Here is a 13,780-nt window from a genome sequence, read left to right as displayed (position 1 = left end):
CCATCCCACCTCCTGGGGTCCCAGAATAAATGAAGAGGTGAAAGCAAGCTGAACACCAGCATTCACCTCTCTGCTTCCTGACCACAGATAGGGGATGACTACCTTTCTACGAAATGCCTGTTGCCAAGACTTCCCTATGGTGATGGATTATACCAGTGGTTCTCAACCTGTGGATCTCGACCCTTTGGGGGTCACCTAAAACCACTGGAAAATACAGATATTTACATTACGATTCAGAAGTAGCAAAATTACAGTTATGAAGTAACAACAAAAATAATGTTATGGTTGGGGTCAACACAACATTAAGAACTGTTTTGAAGGGTCACAGCATTAGGAAGGTTGAGAACCATGGACTATAAACCCAAGCCACAAGCCAAAATAGACCCTTCCTTCAGCTGCTCCTCCATGCCCTGGAGTGTGGGATATTTTGTCACAACAATCAGGAAACTAAAATGGGGCACAAAATTTAGGGCAGTCGATTTTGCCAATAAGTAGAGTATCCTATAATCAATATTCTCATTTACTGTACAACAATGCCCTTTCTACGAAAAATGCACAGTCTCAGAGTGATAAAGCACAAGAAATGTGTTCATTAGGTCTGAAATCCTCCCTTGGCCTATAAGTTCATTTGCCCAGGAACCTAACTAACAAGGTGAATTAAAAGAATAAATGAAGCAAGTTTTTCTGTAAGCCTGAGAATTTTAGGGTAGAAAGGAAAAAATTTTTAAATGGCGTATATGTAAAAATAGGTTAAAAGGAAATGAGAGCTTAAAATAAGGCAGCGCCACCCCCAGGCGAGCATGCGTGGGTTTGCGTGGAGAAGCAGCTAGCATCTAAGAATGGTTATACCCCTTTGAACTTTGCCAGGACATGCACTGTGTTCTTGATGGTGTCTGTCGGGATGATGTCAGAATTATCACCATGGAGGTAATCCTTTTTGGATCTCAGAGTCAGCTGCACCGAAGTTGCCACCTCTTTGATGCTGTGGTATTTTCCATCCCTCTGAATATGGAGAACTTTGACCATATCCTTCCCATAGCCAGTTCGGACAAATTCCACCTCATCATTCTGAAATGACAATGTAGTTATCTGATTGAGGAAGGCTAACAAGTTTAACATGCCGGCCACAGTCTCTTCAGGTTTTCATTTTATCAGACATTTAGAAGTGAGATCCACAACACTTATGAAAGCAGTAACACATCCAACCTTTGAAGACTGGCCTTTCATAGGGAAAAAGAGGCTCCTAGGAAACAAAAATGTGTCAGATTACCCTGAGGATAGACAGGAAGATGCTTCTCTTGATAGCAATTTTAACATTTATTTAGTTTTTATTATGTGTGTGTGTGTGTGATAGTTTGTGAATGTGAATGCAGGTGCCCGTGGAGTCCAGAGGTGTCGGATTTCCTGGAACTGGAATGACAAGCAGTTATGAACCACCTAATGTGGATGCTGGGAATTAAACTCCTGTCCTCTACAAGAGAAGTATGTACCCTTAACCACTGAGCCTCTCTCCAGCCCTCCTCTTTTTGTTTGTTTGTTTCGAGACAGGGTTTCCCTGTGTAGTTTTGCGCCTTTCCTGGAACTCACTTGGTAGCCCAGGCTGGCCTCGAACTCACAGAGATCTCCTGGCTCTGCCTCCCGAGCGCTGGTATTAAAGGCGTGTGCGACCACCACCTGGCTCAGCCCCTCTTGAAAAATGATTTTTTAAATAGTAATAACAGCCTCCCAGGTCACATGAGACCTCTGCTTGCAGCAGCTCTTGGTACCTACTATCTTACAAATGGCGAACAAAATGAAGTGGCTCACCCTCTTTGCATGCTCAGTAAAGGTAGAGTTAGTATACATACTATATTGGTGGACTCTCAACTACATAGTAGCCCCTGTGAGAACTAGAAATAGAAACTAGAAATTCTAGAAAATTTCATGACTGTCTTAACTGGAAATAATTCCATGCCCACCCCATCTATTTTTTTAAGTGATATTTCTGAGAAAATGATCTGTGATAATGGAAACAATTTGAAAATTGCTTTTTCTATTTGCTGCCAGGAAGGAGATGAGTAATTGGTGAGAGCATCCAGAACTCTGTCAGGAATGCAGAGCCAGGGCCATCTGACTGCAAGGAGAGCTAAGCCTCTAATGGAGAGGCATTTAATTAAGACCTGTGTCTGAGGCTCAGCTGGTGAATGCATCAATTTCTACAGCTGGCACCCACCAGACTTGTTGCTGGGTGTTTGGGAGGAGAGGCGGCAGGGAGTGGAGGGTCCAAAAACCCTATAGCTTTGTGTGTGGATATTGATATTGAAGTGGTAAAAATGAATGCACATAAGAAACAGCGTACAGGGCAAGTCTGGGTAGAAAGGCAGGAACCTCTCCTGCTGCTCTCATTTTGGATGCCAAGGATAGCCTAAAAAAATCACTGCATGAGACGTCACCAGTTCCTCTGAGGAGAATATAGGAGGACTAGCCAACATCGAAAATAGCTCTTGTTTCATTAATGAACATGAGGAATGGGAGGTCATCTCAAATCTTGAGGATGTAGTCAAATGGGGCAAGCTCTTGTTCATTTCACATATACAAAAGTTCAGGGTGCATGGATTGAATCCTGCCTATCTATAATGGGAGACTCTTTGAGATGTACTCCCAAAATCTTTGATCCAACCTTTGGGAAACCGCGTCAAAACAAGAATCAATGAGGCGCTCGGGGAGTGAGTTCAGTTGGTAGGCTGCCCTAGGTTTCATTCCCATCACCACATAAAGTGGCCACGGTGGTGCACATCTGCCGTCGTAGCACTTGGAGAGTGGAAGCAGTAGGATCACAAGTTCAAGGTCATTCTAGGCTGGTTAGGCAGGTCAAATTCAGTCTGATACATGAGAGAATGTTAAAGAAACATTCATGTGGAAAAGAGGCTGCCAGGAAGAAATATGGCAGAACAGAGCTCAGGGCTCTTCAAAAGAACACAATAGTGGCAGAGAAGAAGCTGTTGTGTTGTAAAGTCACTTTGGGACTAGTCCAGGCCCAAGTTCCACCTTGCCACTTACAGCCTGGTGGCTGTGACAAGTGGTTAGGTGTCACTGAACTTCAGTGTCTCCATTTGCACCCTATGGAGTCGCTGGTGTCTCTGCAAGCTCCAGCTTCGTTCCAAGTAGAAATAGTGCCCATGGCAGACAGTGGGATGTAGCTGCAGCAGAGACAATGTTGGTTAAGTGTATTCACTTGGGAAGGAGAACACTTTAGACACCAGCATGTCTTGAGCCTCAGGAATTCTACCTAGGAGAAGAAGGGACTCGGCTGCTTCAGCCCTTGTGATAGCATGGGTGGTGGCTGCCCAGGACCAAAAGTCTCTGAGCTTATTAATCATCTGTATTTTATGGGAGCACTCTATACCGCCTACTCCTTGGCTCCATCTTTTGCCATTGCATAGCCAAGCTGTAGTAACTTAGCTTGTGAGAACACAGGCAATCTCGCAGACATGCAGCTGTCATATGACACTTGGACTTGTACTCCCATACACCAGCTCCAGTATTGCATCTGTTCTCTGCCTACTTAATCTCTGCTTCTGATATTCTGAACTACTGTGGATCAGATGCTTTCTCTGCCTGTAGACCTCACATCTTTCTCAAACTGCCCCTTTCTTCATACTCCCTGACTACCAGCCTCTTTACCTGACTTGTATATTTCTTCCAGGCATCCTACAAGTCTTCAGTGTTACCTCCTCCAGGTAATCTGTCTTAGCCCTTCAAACGTAGAGTAGGTGGCTCTTTTGATGTATTCTCAAGATACTTGATATTGCCTCAGAATCTTTATCAAATTGTATTGCAAGTACCTCTTTTTGTGTGATTCATTCCGAAACAATAAACTATGAAAGCAGGAGAAAGTTCTATCTCGGTCACCATGGCAACTCCAGCACTCAGCACACTGCTTGGATCTTAAATAGGAACTTGATAAATCTGTCATGAATGAATGGATCGTGCTACTAACCGCCTCCTCTGCATACATCATGACACAGAATAGTTAATGAAAACACACAAAAGATGCCAAGAAAGGAAGAGTGGGTTCAGTTCTGATGCCTTCAAAAAAAAAAAGGTCCCCTTCCCGAGAAAACAGGAACAGGAAGGGAGGCCTTCTGATGACTACAACCTAAGATCACAGGCACAGCTGGCCAGAAAAGAGAGATCCATGACTGGTGAGATGGCTCAGCAAGTAAAGGTGCCTGCCACAAAGTATGGTGGCCTCCAGGTATCACATAGTAAAAAGGAGAGAACCAACTCCTATAAGTTGTCCTCTGACCATCACACACACAGTAGCATACTCATACACACACACACACACACACACACACACACACACACACACACACTGAATAAATAAGAGTGATGTGTGTGTGTGTGTGTGTGTGTGTGTGTGTGTGTGTGTGTGTACACGTGCTTGAGGGAGAGGGAGGGAAGAGAAGGGAAGGGAATCCCAGAAAGACAAAATGGAGTGTAGAGAATAGAGAGAGAGGCCATGATACAAAGTATTTGTATTGCTAGTAAGACAGGTCGACTCTGGGCCAGTGATCACTCAAGGCACATGAGAGAGAGGTCAGAGCTCTTGAGTAAGATCCTAAGCCAGATGTCAGAGAGCATATAAATGATCTCAGCCAAGAAAGGATGATCATTGATTCAAGTCCAGCTGGGGTTACACAGCAAGATTCTGTCTCATAAAACTGGACACTTGAACAAGCTTGAATAGGCAAGTTTACTGAGAAATGAGTTAGACTCCAAAAGATCTAACCAAATGGTTAGATGCATTAGCTACTTTTCTGTAGCTGTGATAAAACATCATGACTAAGAAACTTACAGAAGAAAGAGTTCATTTGGGTCTATGGTCCCAGGGGCTTAGAATCCATGATGGCAAGCAAAAACATGGTAGCAGGAAGAGGAAGCTCACATCTTGAACAGCAAGCATGAAACAGAAAAAATGAATTCAAAATGGCATGAGTCTTTAAACTCCCAAAGCTTGCCTCCAGTGACATACTTCCTTAAGCAAGGTCACACCTCTTTAGACTCCCCAGCCAGCACCAGCAACTGGCAACCAAATAGTCAAATGCCCAAGATTATGGGGGACATCTTATTCAAATAACCACAGCATTTGAATCTGAAGCAGGAACATCAAGTCAAGCATGGAATACCCAAAGAGTCAGTAGATAATGACCCGCACAAGAATTGAGGCTATCCTTCCCCAGTTCTGTAGCCAAAGAATAGGATGTCAGTTGCAGAACCTCCTGGAGGTAAAGATCTGAATTGGCCATGGCAAATGTTTAGTGTGTACAAATGGCATCATTTGGAGAGGATGGGCTTTGATTCAGGCAGTCTTGGTGGAGTCTTTGTTCAGCTACCATTGACTCCAAATGGATATAAATTTATCCATTTCTACAACTAGAATAATTATTATGTCCCCTCTTAGAGCATAAAGCACCCAAGAAAGAGCCTGGCAAACATGTGCTCAGCAAATTTTGTTTATAATTATCACGGATAAATAATATTCACTTGCCCAATTTTGCATGAAAGGATCCTAATGGATAGAGATAAATACTTGGGGTACACTCCAAACCAGAGCCCAAGTGTCGAAGATCAAGGAGCATCTGCTCAGAGAGGGCCTGCTTCCAATCATCTCCCCTCAGGTACAATGGTCTGATTGGAAGTTCCATCCTCACTGATGCCCGTACCTCGAGTGGTCCTCCATCTGGAAGCAGGGAAGCACTGGTGTAGGGATATGAACACATGAGCCTTAGAGTCAGAAGGCCTGTACCAACTACCAGCTACAGGGACCTGGGCAAGTATTTGTTTTTTCACTCCTTCCATTTTCCATTTGTAAAATGGGATAATGACAGCATCTCCCATGTATAATTGTGAGGATGCAAGTGACTACTCAGAACAATTACTGGCATGCAGTGATCAGTGAATGTCAGCTAGCACCATTACCTGGCAGCCCATTTGACTGGAAGTGATAGCTGCAGTGTTTTGATATCAGTTCCATTACTGTGCAGCTCTGTTCTTTTTTAATAAAGACATGAGAATCATGTCACATCGGTACACACCAATTTAAGCTGTTCATATCTCCAGATAAAACAAATCCTCATCAATATAAATTGAATTTTGAATGAATCCTAATTGGATAGACATACTGGAGGATGTTTACAGGAAGTGAATATTTTCCTTCACCCACGCATTGAACATTCTCCACTGTACACATTTCCCTGTGCTTTTCTTTAATCTTAACATTTACATATTAGTACTGACATGTACCAGACACCCAGTGAACTCTCCCTACTTTCTAGATTTGGGACAAGGTGAAAATGGGTTCATTTCTCTAGCTACACAACTAAGAATTAACTTCAAGTGTCTGTGATTATAAATGCCAATCAATACCCATCCTCTCTCCCCAGAACGCCCCGTCTTTATAAGTCTCTGTCCTGTCCCTCTGGTCCTCTCCCTGAAACATGGCTCTTCTCCTTGAACTCATAGGTCACTGTAGTAAACAGGCATAACAATGAGCTCACACTCGCCTTCCTCACTCACGTTGGCACTCATCTTAGTTTTCCCAATGCTAGCATCTTGAGGGTCTGTCAAGACCATCTCTGTCTGGCGCAGCCCTCAACAGTGTCTTACACAATGTCATGAGTGACTTGTCCATGAAACCAGATTTGTCATTTTGCAGACTATTGAGGAAATTTAGGTCATTTTTAGTTCAATACGGGAAAACGTGTTTTCACTTACTTCTCAGAAACTTTAACAACACAGCTTCAAGCTCTTCTCAAGTTACAAGAGTAGGTAGAGGTAGGGGAAGAGCTCACCACATGCGTCTATGTTTTCCTCGCAGGCCTTCTTAGTGAGGGTTAGAGAGATGGCTGAGCAGTGATGAGCACTGGCTGCTCTTAAAAGACCAAGCTTCGGTTCCCAGCACCCACATGGTGGCTCACAACGGTCTGTAACTCTAATTTCAGGGCATCTGATGCTCTCTTCTGACTTCTGCAAACATCAGGCACACAGGTGGTGCACATAAATATATGCGAACAAACAAACAAAAGAGTCATATATACAAAAGGAAAATAATTTTTAAAAAAATAAGAATTCTTACAGGGGAAAAATTGAGGTTGACTTATGGAACTTAGGATTTTGAATCATTTTCAGACAATAACGTGCAAAAGTCCCTTGTGGAATCACGCATGACCTGCTCTTATTAACCACACATGAACCGCTCTTGTTAGATGTTGTCTGAAGTTATCATAGTCCAGCAGTTTCGTAGTAACAGAGCCCTCTAATACACACACTCGTTCTTTTTCCTATTTTAGAAGCGCCTTTCAGCTTTCTTCGGTCTTCTACCTTTTATTACACTCTGCTGTACTTCTGTCACTGAAATTCTTTATTCTGTTGGCAGAGGAAGACACTTTGAGGTCTTTCAACTCTTTCCATCATCCACTCCCCCCTTCCCTTCCCACTCCCCCCTTCCCTTCCCACTCCTCCCTTCCCTTCCCACCCCCCTTCCCTTCCCCCCCCCCTTCCCTTCCCACTCCCCTCCTTCCCTTCCCACTCCTCCCTTCCCTTCCCACTCCCCCTTTCCCTTCCCACCTCCCCCCTTCCCTTGCCACTCCCCCTTCCCTTCCCCCCCCCTTCCCTTCCCACTCCTCCCTTCCCTTCCCACCTCCCCCCTTCCCTTGCCACTCCCCCTTCCCTTCCCCCCCCCTTCCCTTCCCACTCCTCCCTTCCCTTCCCACCTCCCCTTCCCCTTTCCACTCCTCCTTCTCTATCCCTCCATTTCTCTCTGTCTCTTTCTGTCCTTGAAATCTTCCAAGGAAAGTCTTCAAATTCTCTATCCAATTTTCTCCTTCCGTGAATGTTTTCTTGGGTATTTATGAATATAAAATTTTCAAGGAGGGGAAGAATGCTGACCCAATATGAGAAAAACAAGCACTCTTATGAACCAAGTTAGTGCCACCTTTGTAGATCTTAATACATGCTAATGATAAGAACAATAATAACAAGTGACACTCTGAGAAGCAGCCAGTGTGGCGGCAGCGGCGGTGGTAGCGGTGGGGTGGTGGTGGTGGTGGTGGTGGTGGTGGTGGTGGTGTGTGTGTGTGTGTGTGTGTGTGTGTGTGTGTGTGTTTGCTCTATGGTGGTTTTGTTTTGTTGAATGAGATCTACTGAATATACAATAAGACTGTACTGCTTGAGCCTGAAGAGTAAGTGATGCTCATGAGGGAGAAGTGCAGTCTGTTCAAAGCTGACCCAAAATATGCTTCAAGTAGACACTTCAAGAGAAGAATAAAACCTCATTGTATACTCATGGTGAAAAGAAAGGGTAACTAACCTGTGACCTCATTACAACTCCAACTGTGGGTGCTCAGTTATTGTCATTAAAATGAGAAGAGAAATGCTCATTTCCCTGCCAGCCTTTCACCAAACCTCAGGGCAGGAAACCTGGAAGAAGGTACCCAGAAACTCCTGGGATAGAGGTGGGAAACATCACAACACAGAACTGGGAGCGGCATCTGAAACGTTCTGGAAGGAGATACACTGAACTGCGCACAGTGAAAGCATCTGCTTCCCAGCGACGAGACCTGAAGATGAACTTGAGAACAATAGCCGGGCTTGACACATGTCAGGAGACTTGTCTGTGTGATCTCCTCCAACTCTCCACTAGAGCCCTGTGAAGTGCCTACCATGCTCCCTTACTGAACAGGGCAGACACCAGGGCTAATCAGGTAACCTTCTCAGGATACATTGTTAGGGAATAGAAAGGCAAAGTGAGAGCCATGTGCCACCTTGTTTTTAACCCTTTATCACAATCCCTTCAGTTTGCTTGACAATTCCCTCTGGAGTCATACTCATGAGTGAGAGGAAGAACAGACTGATCCTGACAGAGGGCGAAATTGGCCACACTACCAGACACTCACAGTTACATAGCACTTTATCATCTAATTTTCCACCTCCTGGGGCTGACATCATCTTTCCTATTCCTCCCAACAACTCTGTGAGCTGGCAGAAAAGAGTCAGTAATTTAAAATAAACAGGCTCATGGATGTGAAAGGAGCTGCCCAAGTCACATGGGGCGCAGACTCATAGATGGAAAAGGAGCTGCCCAAGTCACATGGGACACACTCATAGATAGGAAAGGAGCTGCCCAAGTCACACACGGGGCAGAAACTTAGCAATCTCAAGATGTGTCCCTCGCCACACCATCCCTTTGAACTGGTGGGGATTCTGAACTTCACTGGATTCCGTGTTGACATGGGTGTATTTGCGCATGAGGAGAACTGAAAGGTAGCTCTCTCTGTAGCAGATGAAGGGCTGTGCCTTCAGCAACAGGCTCTGACCATTTGAGGTGAGTATTGACTCTGACCTGGGTCAGGACCATTGAAAGCAGGAATGATGAGAGCCACTCACCACTATCTGTCCAGGGACTGGCTTTAGTCTACATGTAAGAGAAAGGAAATACCTGTCCTGGAAGAAATAGGAAGAAAGTGGGAGGAACCAGAAGTCACTGTCACAGTACTCTGGTCTCTGAGAGGCCTCTGGAGGGACAGGTGAGTCTCACCTTTCTAGAAAGAAAGCAGATGCTCTTTGAAGTGAAACCATACAGCTAGTGAGATGCAGAAGCAACCATGATATACAAGCTACCTGGTTCTCTTCACTACAGCTGCCTCCCAGACTTACAAACATGGGTCTGAAATTCTTATAACAGCACTTTCTCTGCTATTGTATACCCACCTTGTTGATTTGTCTCGTTAGGTTTCATTCTGTTTCTTTAAAAATATTTTTAGATTTATTTTATTTTGTGCATATGAATGTTTTGCCTGCGTGTGTGTATGCTCACCACATGTGTGCCAGATACAGAGGTCAGAAGGCATGGGATCCCCTAAACTGGAGTTACAGAGAGTTGTGAGTCACCATGTGGGTACTGGTAACTGAACCCAGGTCCTCTGTAAGAGTAACACATGCTCTTAACCACGGAGCCACCTTTCCAACCCCATCATTCTAAGTTTTTTACAACTGCAGATAAAGGTTGTCAATTCATTTCCATTCACTTCACATGTTCATAGAGCTCTACTGACTTAGCTCCATGGAGGTGGAAAGCAATGTGACATGCTTAGAGACACAAGGGTGGGCAATGCAGACATTGTTCTGCCCTTGTAGAAATATTATGCTAGAACATTCTTCTCCTGTGAAGAATCAAATTGCCAATACTCCGGGCTTTCAAAGATTCAGTTCTGTCATTATAACACAAGAGAAATTAAATACAATATATATATATTAATGGGTACAACTGTGTACCAATAAAACCTTATTTATAAAAGCAGTCAGTGGGCCAGATTTAACCCACAAGAGTTCCCCACCACTTGAAACAAGTAAGTAGTCACACAGTATTTTAATTACTCTAACTGAAACAGTAGAGTGAGCTCCAGGGACATGTTGTAGGAACACCAGAGCCAGGTTAAGGAAGGTTTCCAGAAGAAACTGGCATTCCAAAGCAGTATGGAGGATGATTGGAACCAGGCTGATGCAAGTGTCCACCCTCTTCCACAGATGATACTTTCCTTAACCATGTCCCTCGTGAGCACTTCCTTGCCCTGAATTTGCTTGACTTGCCTCCTTTTATCAACAGTTCCAAGCCCCATCCTTTGTTTGCACAACAAGCGCATTGAGTTTTCCCTCAGTCTGTCACATTCTAGATTCCTCTTACGCTATCAGCAGGCCTCTCAGATCTGCTCAGAGAGAAAGCTCCCCTTAAACAGATACATCTTATGGAATGTAAGTCATACTTCCAAACACAAATAAAGCCAGCAGCTTGACTAGAAGACTGCACTGCCACCAACGGAGGCAGCAGCTGCCAGAGGCTGAAAACCCCAACTTTATCTTTAGCCTTTCAATGTTCTCACAGATGAATTTGCAGGGAAAATAAACTACAGCCCAAAGCGGAAAGTATACACCAATAGGAAGGTATCAGTAACAAGTGGCAGACACAACAGCAAAGTTTAACCTGCAAATATAGGTACTAGTAGAATTAGATGCAATGTGCAAAATAACAATTTAATCTTTTGATGGAAATAGATGGTTGAACATTGAGAAAGTAAATCAAATATTAAAAACTTAATTTGGAAGAAATAAAACTAGGGAGCTGAAGGAGATGATTGAACAGGTGAAGTGCTTCTCACACAAGAGCCACATTGGAAAGAGAGAACCGGCTCCTGCCAGTTGACTTCTGACCTCCAAATGTGTGCCATGGTACATATGTGACACAACACACACACACACACACACACACACACACACACACGTCCACACGCATGCATGCACACTACACACAGATATATGGGGAAAAGAAAGATTCTATAATTAATAATCAGATAAGAACCTGTTGAACATGGTTCAAGAAAGAATTGGTTACTTTGGAGAGACAGAATAAATAACAGATTAATTCTCTAAAAGGAACTAGAGAGTGGAAAAAGCCAAGTAAGGAATCAAGTGCTGGGACTGGAAAATGGCTCCATGGGTAAGAGCTCTTGCAGCTTTTGCTGAGGAGCTGAACCAGCACCCATGCCTAGTTGGCCGTTGTTACCTGTCACCTTCAGCTCCAAGGGGATCAAAGCCTCTGTCCTCTGAAGGCAGTGCACCCATGTGCATACACAAATACACACAATTAAAAATAAAAGCACAACATATATAAGAATAATCAAGTGCTAATGCAGACACATGGGAACTGGAAAACATGCTAGATGCCAGGCATGTGGAAGGCGTGAGAAAGGCAGCATGAGAAAGAAGCTCTCTTCAGAAACATCAGAACTACAGATTTCTAGAATTTCTGGGTAAACGGACACAAAGTCAATCTACTTCCAAGCAATGAGTTCTTCTCTGTTTACTCTACTTGGTCAAGTTGAAAAAAAAAAAAAAGCAATTTCTACTGTTTTGACAGATCCTTAGGCTGTGAAAGAGTGTGGCATTTCCATGCTGTTATACAACGTGGCTGCAAAATCAGTGGCCTCATGAGAAGCCTTCTGTCCTGCTTGCATTTTCCTCATCCACCCAACTTCCAGATTTCTTTCCATAGTACCACCTTATGGGTTTTAGTAAGAAGAAAAGGGAAAAGAGGGACATATCAGAGTCTAGGAATTGGGGCCAGGCTGGAATCCCTGGGAACCCCCAACAGCTGGTTACCGTGTTTGACCGTGAAGCGATTGTATACAGATAGTTGTTGACAGCCGGCCAGCACAGTACAGTCAGTGACACCAGAAAAAGAAAGTTTATTAAAGTGTCTTTCCAGACCTTGACATGAAATTGAAGTTAGCAAATGTCACCCAAATACAGGTGTCCTTCAGCCTACTCACAGGAAGGTAAGTAGGCTTGGCTAAAACTTCAGGATCGTTTACTAAAATGTCATCACCATCATGCCATGTGTATGACAAGGAGACAAAGTCAGGAATTATTCTCTAGCCTAGTCAGCAAAGCTGCCATTAGGTCACATAAATGAAAATGATTTGCTTGTGTCCTCCAAATGATTCAACAAATCCTATACTTGAGTGCTCAATTGTGTGAGTTTCATAAAGTAAAAGAGGTAAGTGATACTAACTTTTTCTTTTAAAATAAATGTCATGCCATGAATATTTTTATTGCTTGCAGCTATTTAAATACTTTTCTGAACACAATTCTAACCCATAAAGCAAAATGCAGAAATGGTAAGAATGTTCCTCGCTTTAGTTGATTCTGACAGCTCCCTTGTAGAAAGCTGTCAGTCTCCAAATGTCCCATCAGTGAGGCCTCAGGGCACTGGCTTTAAATTTTAGAATGTACCTGCACTAACAATAAGCTTATTTAAAATATAGGCTCTAGGAATCGGGAGAAATTACTCAGTCCTTAAGTGCTTGCCACCTAAGCGTAAGGATCTGAGTTTGACCCCCCAGAACCCACATTTTAAAAAACTGGCCAAGGTGCAAGCATCTGTGATCCCAGTACTGGTGAGGATTCCTGGGGCTTGCTAACTAGCTAGCCTAACCAAATTAGTGAGTTCCAGCCCAGTGAGAAACCTTACCTCAAAAAGTTAAGACAGAATGATTGAGGTAAATACCCAGTATGGACTTCTGACCTCCACACACAAACTCATATGCACACACACAACACAGATTCCTGACCCAGCTAGAGAGACTCTGATTCTGAAGGTTTGAAATGAGGCCCAGAATTCTGCTCTTTTACAGGTACCATGATAATGTGAGTTTTGTTGGTGGGTCCATAGAACTCCTTAATCCTCTGTCTTCGGAGAAATAGACCCACAAGCTCTCCCTTTCTTACAAACTCGAAAACCTGAAGAACACCTGCTAGGCTAACACATAGAAGTGACCTGACCTTCCAGGCTCTTGCTTGGGTTGGGTCTCCAAGATGACTCTGATCTGAATCCATAAGCAAAGAGAGGGACAGAACAGAGTCACTGTGATTCCCAGGCTTAAAGTGAATCACCCCTTAGCCTGACAGCTAGACATAGATTCAAAGCACGCAAAGAAACTCTTAGCAGATGTTTGTACATCTGTCTACTCTTTCCTTCTCTCAAGGGGGGCAGCTCACCTTGCCATAGTCTCCATGGTAATGGGCCATTTTCCCTCAGCCTTCAACTCCAATCTCAGTTTCAAGAATGAGAAGGAGTGGTGTGAGCTGAAGAGAGATTGGTAAAGTTTTTTATTTATCCCCAAAGAGTAGACAGTCAATATTGACCTGATTGCATAGTAGACAGGGAGACACCATGGCCTTT

The 13,780-nt window shown here is 43.7% G+C and overlaps 1 protein-coding gene across 1 annotated transcript in view; it reads right to left on the bottom strand.

Moving 5' to 3' along the window:
• LOC118586298 (uricase) overlaps positions 1-13,680 on the bottom strand; it is a 33,912-nt gene extending 20,232 nt beyond the window's left edge. Inside the window, exons 1-2 of the mRNA XM_036191424.1 lie at positions 13,597-13,680; positions 850-1,068 (exon numbers count right to left, since the gene is read on the bottom strand). Coding sequence (XP_036047317.1) covers positions 850-1,068; positions 13,597-13,626 — 249 coding nt within the window. The 5' untranslated portion in view covers positions 13,627-13,680. The remainder of the gene's footprint in view (positions 1-849; positions 1,069-13,596) is intronic.
• Positions 13,681-13,780: the final 100 nt, after the last annotated feature.

The sequence above is a fragment of the Onychomys torridus genome, chromosome 6 (genome assembly GCF_903995425.1).
Source record: "Onychomys torridus chromosome 6, mOncTor1.1, whole genome shotgun sequence".
In the NCBI taxonomy this organism is placed as follows: domain Eukaryota; kingdom Metazoa; phylum Chordata; class Mammalia; order Rodentia; family Cricetidae; genus Onychomys; species Onychomys torridus.
Note: the sequence above shows the minus strand (reverse complement) of the source record. Positions and strands in the feature narration are given on the sequence as shown.